Source organism: Cupressus sempervirens, chromosome 7 (assembly GCF_028749045.1).
Source record: "Cupressus sempervirens isolate cs-2001-9-10 chromosome 7, ASM2874904v1, whole genome shotgun sequence".
NCBI classification, from domain to species: Eukaryota; Viridiplantae; Streptophyta; class Pinopsida; order Cupressales; family Cupressaceae; genus Cupressus; species Cupressus sempervirens.
This window is the reverse complement of record NC_143124.1, coordinates 611,016,342-611,028,572: the sequence shown is the minus strand read 5'-3', so window position 1 is coordinate 611,028,572 and position 12,231 is coordinate 611,016,342. Positions and strand designations below refer to the sequence as shown.

The 12,231-nt window shown below is 37.4% G+C and overlaps 1 protein-coding gene across 1 annotated transcript in view; it reads left to right on the top strand.

Moving 5' to 3' along the window:
* Window positions 1–9,300: 9,300 nt before the first annotated feature.
* Window positions 9,301–12,231, top strand: part of ADNT1 (adenine nucleotide transporter 1) — a 61,447-nt gene continuing 58,516 nt past the window's right edge. The window contains exon 1 of the mRNA XM_089792251.1: window positions 9,301–9,514. Coding sequence (XP_089648377.1) covers window positions 9,369–9,514 — 146 coding nt within the window. The 5' untranslated portion in view covers window positions 9,301–9,368. The remainder of the gene's footprint in view (window positions 9,515–12,231) is intronic.

Below are 12,231 nucleotides of genomic sequence, written 5' to 3'. Positions count from 1 at the left end.
AGAAGCATATCTTTTCAACTTATTTTATATATATTTGTACAATAAATTATATCTGACTTTTTTTTCTTCTTCCTACATATTAATATTACTATACAGACCAAATCCAAGCTCAATAATTAAAATCATTGCTTAAATTCATGGACCAAGTCCAAGACATAAGGAATTTAGGACATTAGTTAATAACTTCCATGTGTAAGAGAATACTTATTGTAAGAAGCTGAGGAATTCACAAGTAAAGCCCTCCAAGATGGCAAAATTGAACCTCATGAATCCAGTCAGAATATATGGTTTCGACAGGGCTCGTTCACTTTCCCTTGCCATATAATCATAAAGAAGATGGATTTTTAAGCATCTGCACATAGATAAAACGAAAATATCTCTGCTAATTTGAACTCTTAATGCAGGTTTTCAATTTTGTTTGCTGACCACATATACCAGGCCGAGTGATGTTTTCTAATTCAACAATCCTGTGATATTTTGGGATTCAAAAAGACAAACTATTGAGAAAATTGCACTATGGCAGAAATTGGAAACGGAGGACACGTGGATAGTAAGGCGGTTAGCTCATGCTCATATGTTTAGTGGGTCTTCAATTGTTTTCTTTCCCAACACCAGTGTAGAAAGAGAGAATGGTAGCAGAGGATATGTACGTGTTAAATACCACAGACGAAAACCTCTCAGCGTGGCCGAGATTTGACAGAAATCAAATTAATCAATAAGATCAAAAACTAAAAAAAAACAAAGATCATGAAACCCCATAATGAAATCAGAATTTGAACACATCTCCCAATACAAGACGCGAAGAATGGCTCGAACTATCAGTTTAAAAATAAAACACTCAATAGAGTTCTATCCAAAAGCTTTATCATTTATCAATTTCCTTGCAAGATCATGAAGTGCATTCAAAATCAAAAGATAAATCCCCAATTGGGAATCTTTGGTGACATGATCTCGTCTTTATTCCGAAATCAAGCATTCAATTTGCACAAAGCAACCAACGTATTTTAGACATAACCAGCTATATTTAGGCACTAACTATATTTAGGATCAATCGCTTGTTCAGACACTCAAACCCTTAAAAAGATGAGCATCAAACTTCAAGCCATTACCCCTTGAAGGAATCAACCCACACATTAAACAAATAGCTAACATCATAAACCAAACCCCCGCTAAGAAGACAAAGAAAAACACGAAATAGGGCTCAAATTGGCCCATTCGGCTATATCAGAAAGAGCCAAAAAAATCACCAAAAAAAATATCATCGGCCAAATCAAGTCATAGGCAACAATGACGTGAAATAGGAGAAATTCTACAATTGAGTTCGCGACAAGTATGCAAAAAATTAATCCAGAATTGTTCTAACCAACGCGCAGACACATGTAGTTATGACTTTTCTCACAAGAAAACCATTAACTTCTCAGGCAAATAGTGCAATTTTTCAGCAGTCCACAGGTAGGCTTTCTAAGTAGCTGCTGCTGGACAGATTTAGAGCGAAGATGCTTTTGGCAGATTTATTGAAATTGGGAGATTGCAAGCCTCTCTAAGGATACCCTCTCTATATGGTCGTTCATTACAGTTCAAACCATGGAGCCAGGTTCGAGTTCCCAGCATATGCGATAAGTAAGGGTTCAAAAACTCTTAGATAAGAAGCATCGAAGCCAGTGAGACGTGGCTAAGGAAAACTCTTACCAAATATAATCTCTCTTTACAAAAATATTATGAAACTAAAAACAAATTAACAACTTTAAACAAACATATATTAAAAATGAAAATGCCTCTTGCTCGTGAAATTTGGCATAATTCCACCACAAATGAAGTACTAGCATAGTCAATTCGGTACGTTAAGACTCAATAAGAATGTATGAGGTCAAGGGGAAATTGGATACTGAGACTCAAATGCATTGTACAACATACTTCTAAATTTACATGTGTTCAGCACAAAAAAAAATTTCGACTCCTCTCAGAAAACAAACTTATTGTACCAGTGTAAAAAATATTAGAGATGTGCAAAATGTTCACAAATAGCCCAAAATCATTACTCGATCACCTAATAAGAATTCCTACCTCGCAATAATTGGCGTGCTTGCCATAGTGAAGAGGGAGCAGAAATGGAAATCACCCAAAAGTTTTGGTCTCCAAAGATACCCTACAACGTATTTGTTTCAGTCAGTAATGAAACAATCAATGGCGAACATGAACAAAACGCAAAATGGAAGAATGAAAAGTATATGGTAAATTGAAAGATGAAAGACATACAAGTAAATGCATATAGAAAAAACCAAATCCACTGACTTAGATAGCATAGTATATATGAATGGAAATGCAAGCCTTAGAAGCAAAACATGCTTACCTGAGAACAAAGAAAACCTATATAATGTCTCCTCTTTGGTTTTCATAACCATAAAATATGCTCAACCCTGTATTTGTAACTTGTGGCCATCGACATCCACAAACAACAATGAAAAATCACCCGTGAATTAAGGGATTTGAAGATTCACAAATTTACTCATTACACTGTTTGCTCAGAAAAATGAAGTCACATGTACCCAACTCCATTAATGCTGCACTGCTTTGAAATTCAAAGCTTGAATGCAGATGATCAGAGTTTTCAATGTTGCGGATTTGCAGGCATTTTTGCAGTGCCTGCGCAGATTGAATTGACATTCCACAAATATGCAACATCTTCAATTCCAAAAAAAACATAACGTCTCGCCTTGAGTTAGGCTGTCCCCAATTTATGACTACTAGTGCGACACCCAGATGTACAACTCTAAATAAAAGTGATCAACTAAACAATTAATGCTTTGACACAGGCACTACAATACAACAACTCTATTGTCAAAGTATTTTTTGATCGTAGAGTATGATCACGGGTGACTTGAATCATGTGTTGAAATTAATGTTGAAGTCTTTTCATGCTTTTTAGTCACAATCTTTAGACTTACCTATTTACCTACTTTCTAAAACCTAAGCCAACAACCTTTGATTTTAAAAAAAAAACTATAAAAAATTGATGCAAAATCCCACCACACTGAGTTCACTGTAGAATCATATGTAAAAAATGCTTTACAAATTGAAAAAAAAGTCAGAAAATGAAACAACAATATAGAAACATTTCTGAAAAAGTAATTGTGAAAAAATCAAATGACTTCATTGACCAGCAACAAAAGGCAACAAAAAGAACATGCAGTGGATGCTATAGTATCCTGCCAACGGTAGAAACTAATAATAATAACAAGAAAGTATTTCTTTGCAAAATAATACTTTAAAAACACTATCAATTATGCTTTCGCATCAACTATTATCTCGGCACTACCAAGTCCACGCGAGTGAAAATTTGCAAAGGAAATCCTTCTCAAGTGTATTGAGCTGAAGTATTTTGATGCTTTTACGCCTTTGTAAACTACCGTCAACAAACACTTACCGTCACATGCAGGTTCCACGTCATTGCAGGTTCGTGAGCGAGGAATAGAACAGAACGGGTAACGGATCAATGAAGACGGCGAACCAGATCTAGCGGTGTTCTTTTTGCAGCTTTTTCCAGGGCTTCCGTCTAAGGCTCGTTTATCACACCCGGTCGAGGTGTGAGCCAAACTGGCGATTTGTTTATTTTTGCGGGGATTGGAATTGTCACGTAACAAGGTCTACATACAAATTTGAGGGGTCCAGCATTCTGATTGAGGGGTCCAGAAGACACGGGATCAGTGCAGGGGCAGATTTAAGGGTTTGGTCGGTAGTCTTAGCAACCGGTGGGACCATCCAGTACTAAAGGCTTTGATATTGGCGGGCTTCCAGATGATGATTTTGCTTGATATGGTGTCCCTCTCTTTCAGTGGGCTCCAGCTCGGTTCCATTTGAAGACAACAATATGTGCCTCCAATAGGCGGACAGGAAGATCTCAGGTACGCCTTTTCCTTTTCTCTTGCATATGATTTTGCACCTGTTCAGGCTCCCTTTGTTTCTTCTCCTGGCATTGGTAAGTTTACAACAGTAAAACACCATTAAAAACATATAAACAAGGCACCAGTGGGAATGATATGGTCCTCATGGACGGAACAAACGGGGAAATCACAGATACATCTGCAGATAGGATACTTGTAAAAGTATCATTAACTGATCAACCTAAGATAAGAGAGGAACAGTCAGAACTTGATGGGTCCACCTTACATAACACAGGATCTGATAGTAACAGGGTGGCAGAGAATCAGATAGTCAGGGCACCCGTAACAGCAGAACAGCAAACTAGTTTGAAAGAAGCTACGAAACACGACATCTCTGGCAATAGTGGCTTGGTCTTGACATACGGAGATAGTTTAATGCACAGCAGCATCATCAAGTGGAATCAAGGGAGCTTCCTCATTATTCCAGAACCCTCAGCCGGACACACGAGTTCATTCAATCTTGGAGGGACAAATGGTAATTTATCCACAAACACTTTGAGCTTATCACAAGCCAGCGAACCACTCACAGGAGGCAACTACATCTATGTGAATGCCAAACAATATAAAAGAATAATTAGGCAGAGAAAGATACGAAAGTTTAAAAATGCAAAAAGAGGGAAGTTGGCAGCTTTACTTCCGAAACCGATTCCACAAACCCCAGATAGCACAAGGGAGGGAGAACAAAGTCTGAGGTCGACTGAAATCTCTAAAACAATTAAGCAGTTTGATAATATCAGAGATATTAACGGTAAAGGGAAGCCAGATAATTCTCAGGTGATAGACACAGTGGAGGATGGGCTATCGAATAATTACAGCCCCACAAGGACACCTATGACGTGGTATCCAGACATTTTTGTGAATGATTTAGTAGCTATGAAGGAAAGGGTGTGGGCACTTGAGGAGAGGAACCAAATAGAAAGTATCACAATGAAAAGAGTTACTGAAGATAACTGGAAGCTGGCAGCGGAGGTCAAGTCACTTAGAGAACAAATTCAAAAATTGCAATTTAATATGGAAAAAGGAGAGTATGAATTAATATTGTTAAAGAAAGAAGTAGGGGAAAAGAGGACAGCAGCAAGTACTATGGGAGAAGGAGAGGCTACAGAAGCAGACAAAAACTCGCAAATGAAAAATATACAAGATGCCATGGCCAATATGGAAATAAAAGAGAATCAACTCAGAGAACAAATTGAAGAAGTTAGATCATGGGCCAACATAGTAAAGGGGCCAGCAAACACTCCTATTGACAACATAGAAAAACAAGTTCGAAGACAGATTAGAGAGGAAAAAGAAAGAAATGAGAAAGCAACAAATATCGTTGTCAAAGGGCTACGAGACTATGGAGAACAGGAGAAAACAACGGATTTAGTTAAAGACTTCTTTAAAGACCAATTAGACTGGCATGGAACAACCATACAAGCTCAAAGAATCGGAAAATGGATTAGAGGAGGCAAAGATAAACATGTTAGAGTGACAATGAAGAATATAGGAGATAAAAATAACATTTTCAGCAAGAGGAAGTTTCTTAGAGGCACACACATATATCTTGATGATGACCTCACCGTAACTCAGCAAGAAGAAAGGAGGAAGGAATGGGAAAAAGTGAAAACAACAAGAGGAAAAGGCAAGTGGGCGTGGCTACAAGATGGCAAAGCCCAAATCAGCGACAAAATCACACGCAATAAATAGGAACTCAGGCCCACCCAGGAACATTTAACTATAGTTAGCTAGAACTGTATAGGTTATCCTTGGAGAAGAGGACCTGGGTTAGGGCCGATAGCTAAAGATAATGACATCATTATGCTTACTGAGACTCATGAATATGATGGATGTAGAGTTCCAGATTTTGAAGGGTATAAGAAGGTATCACTGTGGAATGAAAAGATAGATAATGGTAAGGGACATGGAGGCATCATCATTCTAATAAAAGAAACTTGGAGCAGATTTGTAAACTTAGAGAAAGAAGATGTAAACAAGCAGTATATTTGGATAAAAATAACAGAGAATCAGATTTCTACAAAGGTGGCTATATGTTACTTCGCTCCAAAAGGCTCAAAAATATATAAAAAACATAGATTGGATCGAGAAGATCCGTTCGTTGCGCTAAAAAAAGACATAACAACTTTTAGCTCTTTAGGGGAAATAATGTTAATAGGGGATTTCAATGCTAGAACAACAAACAACCAAACTCTCAATCTTAAGGAGAGTTACAATGAAAGCAGAGATCCAGTTTGGCTCGAAGAAGAAGGGACACAAAAATGGGAAAGATCTTCACAGGATAGCATGGGAAAGATTAATCATTTTGGTGCTGAATTACTAGGCTTATGCTGCCTATACAACATGGTTATATGCAATGGTATGGAAAAGTGGCCTAAATCAGGAGGCATCACATGCAAAAGACACAATGGACAAAGTGTTGTTGATTATGTTATATGCTCGCAAGACTATGTCGCAAAGATAATTAACTTTGAGATAGAAGATTGCCCCATGGAGTTAAAATCTGATCATAACCCCATCTTGATAAGGGTGACTACTCACTTTAAAGATCAACATATTGTTCCAAAACTTTTACAGAAGAGGAAGATGATTCCGACTGGCAAAGTTTTAATGACACAAGAAAACCATGATACTTTTCAAGACTCTCTTTTGCGGCTGTCTAGGGTTCTGGGAAACCATCTAGAGTCTGAAAAATAACATTTCATGGACAAGGATAATCTTGTTCTTACTATCATTAAAGCATTGGAGGAGTGTAAAAGATCTAGGGCCACAAAAGAAGCCAAGAACACTTTTCCGGCCAATCCTTGGTTTGATGAGGAGTGCAAAATGGCAAAAAGGAATTGGAAAAAGAACATGAACAAAGAAAGTAGAAAAGAGTATAATCAACTGATTAAAAAGAAGAAAGAAGAGTATGTGAACAAGAGAAGAATAGAGTTGATTAATCTTGGTAAAAACAACCCCAGAAAATTTTGGAAAGAGCTTCAACAGAGAAAAACTCAGATAGTGAATAACATACCAGGAACCAAATGGCTGGAATATGCCAAGACTCTCTACGAATGTGATCTAAGAGAGCATAGTACCATGGAAACAGAGACTACAGGGGAGTTATTCAGTGAAAATGATATTATTCAAGGCATCAGGAGGTTAGCTGTTGGTAAAGCGCAAGATATAGATGGGCTACAAGCAGAATACTTAAAATGGGGTGCTGAAATCCTCACACCACACATCACTAAGATTTTCAACAGTGTCAATAGAGAGGGTTTCCCTGTAAAATGGACTACAAGTGTGGTGATCCCACTCCACAAAAGTGGAGATATAAACAATCCTTCTAATTACCGAACCATCATGATCAATCCACTATTTGGCAAGTTATTTGGTAGTTTGGTAGAACAAAAAATCAGCAACTGGGCTGAAACAAAAGGCAAACGTGCAAAAGGGCAAGCAGGCTTTAGACCAAAACACTCTACTATAGATCACGGCATCACTCTCAGGCATTTGATAGAGAAAGTTTGGGACACTCCGGGGAACGAGGCTTTTTGTTGTTTCGTGGACTTTAAAAAAGCTTTCGACACAGTGCCACGTAATAAACTATGGGATAGAATGGTAGAGCTGGATGTCCCTAAAGAACTTAGGTCAGCGGTTTACAGATTATATGAGCAGGTCAAAGCTAAAATCAGAACGACAGAAGGGATATCAGAAGATTTTGATAGCAACATCGGGGTTAAGCAAGGGTGTCCGCTTTCTCCAACACTATTCGGGCTTTATATTGACAAGTTAGAAGAGTGGATAAACAAGACCAATGGTGGGGGGTGCAGCTGGCCCACTTCGTGATAAGATTGCTCTTATATGCAGATGATCTCATAATTCTTGCTAGAACAGCTAAAGGTTTGAAAGAGCACTTGAAAGCACTAGAATTTTTTTGCCATGATGTAGGAATGCAAGTTAACACTAGCAAAACCAAAATTATGATCTTCTCACTAAAGAAGAATAGGGGCATACAACACAAGTTTCTGTTTGAAAATAGCCCCCTTGAGATTGTGGAAGAGTACAAATACTTGGGCATTGATTTTCATAACAAACTCAACTGGGATACTTGTAGATCGAAAAGGATCCAAGGGGGCTGGAAGGCGTTATACTCTTTACAAAACAAGTGCAGGAACGCAAAATTATGGGATTGGACGACCATGAAAACTCTGTTTGGTTTGCTGGTCACTCCGGTTATTCTATACGGATGTGAAGTGTGGGGCGGTAGTATGTCCAAACAGAAATGGCGGCAAGTAGAAAGAATTCAACACTTTATCACATGCAATCTTAAAGTCAAGACCACAGTTCCGTATGAAATCCTTTTGGCGGAGGTGGGTTCCTTTCCATTAGAAGCCGTTGCATTGATCCGAATGCTAAGCTATTTAAAAAAAACCCAAGGTCTAGAAACACATCGTTGGCCCAAGTTGGTAATAGAAGAAAAACTTGTGAGGCGAAAAAACACATGGATGAAACAAAATGACAAATGGATGCAAAAATGGGATATCAACATCCAAGCTTGCCCGGATAACATTAAAGAAATAAAAAAGTTTGTCAATGAAAAATTTCGCAATATTCTGTGGACAAAACACATAGGGAGGAAAAAATCTTATTACATTAAAGAATTTAATCCCACTTCTAGTCATGATGAAAAGGCCTATATAAGGGCACCTATTAACTGGAAAGCAAAAATGTTGATGGCACAAATTAGAACTAGTTCACATCAGCTGCGATGTGAAATTGGTAGATGGCAAGTTCCAAAGGAAGAGTGGGCAGACAGAACATGTTTATTCTGCAATATGGGAACAGTGGAGACAGAGCAACACTTTGTCATGGAATGCTTGGCTTACAACGACATCAGATCTGATTATACAAAAATTCTGCAGAACAAGGACTTCAACTATTTATTTGAGGAAGATCAAGTAAAGAGAACAGCGGAGTTGATTATCAAAATTCAGAGAAAAAGAGACAAGTTAACCAAAACTTTGCAACTAACTAGTTTGGCTCCTGACTCGGGAGGGCGATTGCATGGGTCCCATAGACTACTTTAGTCTCGTGGACGTCATTAAAATCTATCATATCATATCATATCATATCTCTTTGCCTTTCCCCTCCTCGTGCTTGTGATGAACGTCGACGTAAATCCCATACACCCATCAACTTAAATGCATGCTTTAGCGCGAGACAAGTGTAATGCTGCTCTCGGTGAACAGACGGACATCGTTTCAAGCAGAGTTTCCAGAAAGTGACGGATTCCTGGAATTCTGTCATCGTGCGCAACAAATTTGTTTGGTAGTGGGAAAGGTAGAGAGAAGTGGGGTTTGGTGCGAGGGTTTATGGTGGGCAAGGGCTTGATCGGGCGAGCAGCGAGGAAAGTAAAGTAAAGTAAAGTAGGGCGGCTGACATTCAATGGCAGAGAGCAAGGAGGCGGCGGTGGCAACCTTTGTTAACCTGGCCGAGGAAGCCAAGTTAGCCAGCGAAGGGGTTAAAGCCCCCAGTCATGCTGTTCTCACTATCTGTAAATCTCTTGTGGCGGGCGGCGTCGCAGGAGGGGTGTAAGTTGTCATTCCTCACTCCCATCTTACAATTGCAATTCCTTCCTGTCAAATGTTGCTGTGATCGCTTCTTTGTACTCTGTCTAAACCCTATTATCAATCAAATGCAGCAGGAAAAAACCAATCTTTGAAGATCCACGTTCCTCTTTGTGTTACGTTCAATTTGTGTTTGCCAAATTGGATTGATCTTATGTTGGAGGCCTTCCTGTTTGGCCTATATTTAAACAGTGAGCTTATTTTTTGTTATTTGGTGTTTCTGATAGATACTCCAAATTATCAAGCAACGTGGTGCGCGCTGTATAAGATTATATGCGCATTTGAAGTTCTGTTTGGTTGAGCGCGTTTATCGCCATAGTCGATAGAAAGATTCGTTTTCAGCATCAATCTCCTCGTTGTTTTGAATCTTAGTTTATTGACTGGCCATCAGCTTCCAATTGTTATCTTGTCCATTTTTTGAGGGGCACTAGTGTCATCTATAGTTAATTTGCGTGCTCTCAGCTCCAGTGTTTAGGAAGGCCTTGCAAAATTTCAGAAGTTTAATAGTCGATAGTTGTGTACTATTGTCATTGGCATTAGACTCTCTGACATTCACAAATTCTTTCAACTGGCAAATTTCAACAACCATGTTCTGTTACAATCTGTTGATGTCAAAATCTACGAGTAACTGCTATCAACAATCGATTCCAGACTGAGTATATAGATGCATATTATCCACATGTTTGGGGATAAAATGGATTATTTTGTGTCTAGAGAAGAGGTAGTTATCGCTGCATTGATGCCTGCAGCAGGTCAGACCACGTTATGAGGGTTAAAATTTTCAATATATAAGTTTAAAGCCAAATACTTCTGGATGGAGCAGCTTACTAGAGCTGGTTAGAGCTTTATATCAAGGCTTAGGGAGATTTGAGTTTTTCATTTTCTTAGGATGCCTGTTGAGTCTCGACTGAGCAAGTGAGCTGGCCTCTGTATGCAGGGGATTTCCTAGAGGCATATGAACGGGGAAAAAGCTGTCAGCCAATCTTAATGTGATAGTGGTCTAAGCAATTTCCTTAGGCATATTACTAAAATTAGTTGCATCTATTACTTACCATGTGTAAAGTTATACGAATTCACCATTAGTTACTGGCTGGTGGGAATTGCGAATTATGCTTGGATACCCTTTAGAAACTTAAAGGACAGACAGCTAGCCAAGTTCTCTTAGGTTGGAAGAAAAATTATTCTTGTTGATGCCCTGGATATGAGGATATTTGTAGAATATATTTCCTTTGTTGTATGGCAAAAATTTGTTGTGACTATGTAGCATTATCGGTATTGGTTTCATAGCTTCTTTAGGCTGTTCTCATCAATAATTTGTGGTTGTGTTCAATTCTTCATTTAAATGATTCTTTGTAGATTTTTTTCCTTTCTTGGCAATAAATTGTACGTCACTAATTCCGGTGCTAGCTAGGGTTTGGGTTTGCTAGTTTGATTCATTGGTTTGTTCAAATAAAATTTGGAGGTTGAATTCATTTTGGTTTTGCCCATACAAAAACATATAACAATTATATATATAAATGTTTTCAGTAAATAATTATAAATAGTAAAATAAAAGAATATCTAATATTCATTTTTATACAAAAATAAAAATAATATCAATATGATTATACAAAATGTATAAATATATTAATTTTAATATAACTATAACTTATATTATTAATATAATTATAAATATAATCATATTAACTATTAATTAAATCTATTTGCCATGGCAAATAGTAAGGCCATATTCACGTAGTCGAGGAGAATTGTGATGAGAGGGGGCAACATACTCCATTTATCTCTTTCAAGCATTTACGTTTTTACTTGATTGGATGGAACCATTGACTGGAGCTTGGTTTAATCTCATGCTTCTTTGCTTCTTGGTTATGTTGGTTTTTAGCCATTCCAAATACAAAACATATCATTGAAACAATTTTCCTAAAAAAATTGAATGCAAAACTTAGATGATGGGGTAGGGCATTTTCAAATATAGTTCTGAAAAGAAGAAAATAATTGAAAAATGGGTCAATTTTTTTGGCCAAACATCAAATTCTAAAAAAACATCAAAATGCTTAGTGCATTCCCTGTGTTGGTCTAGGACAATCCCAAGTTGTGGATGCACCTTAAGATACATGGTGCCTGTATTTGGACTCAAGACAAATTGTTCTTGAAATGATAAGATAATAGGAATGAACTAGTAACATAAAATAAATTGGATAGCCAAAATATAACCTTTAAAAGAATGGTTTTCGTTTGGGAAAAAACGATTTTGGATTAGAGTTATTAAACTTGAACTAGTGCAAATTAGGGTTAGGTAAAATTTAAAAGAATTCTCCAAACAAGTGAAAAAGCCTTAAACCCTTTTTGTGACCAAAAAATTGTGGAATATTGTTAAAACCTTAACTTTCCTAATTTAATTGCATCATATGACATCTTACTAATTTTTCCACAGTTTTTATGGGCAAAATTGTTGATCTCAACTTCATTAAATAAAAAGATGAGTGTTTTTAAAAAAAAAATTGTTGCTTGGGCAATTTGTGATTTATTATACATATTTAATTGTCCTCTTTTGGGACCATAAATCATTTATACGTTTGAGATTGATTTAGAAAAAATAATTCAAGTGCTTAGTGGTAATAAGAGAAGTGTTTGTGACATCAATGGTTCATACATGTCATGCTTAGGTGGTTCAATTGCAT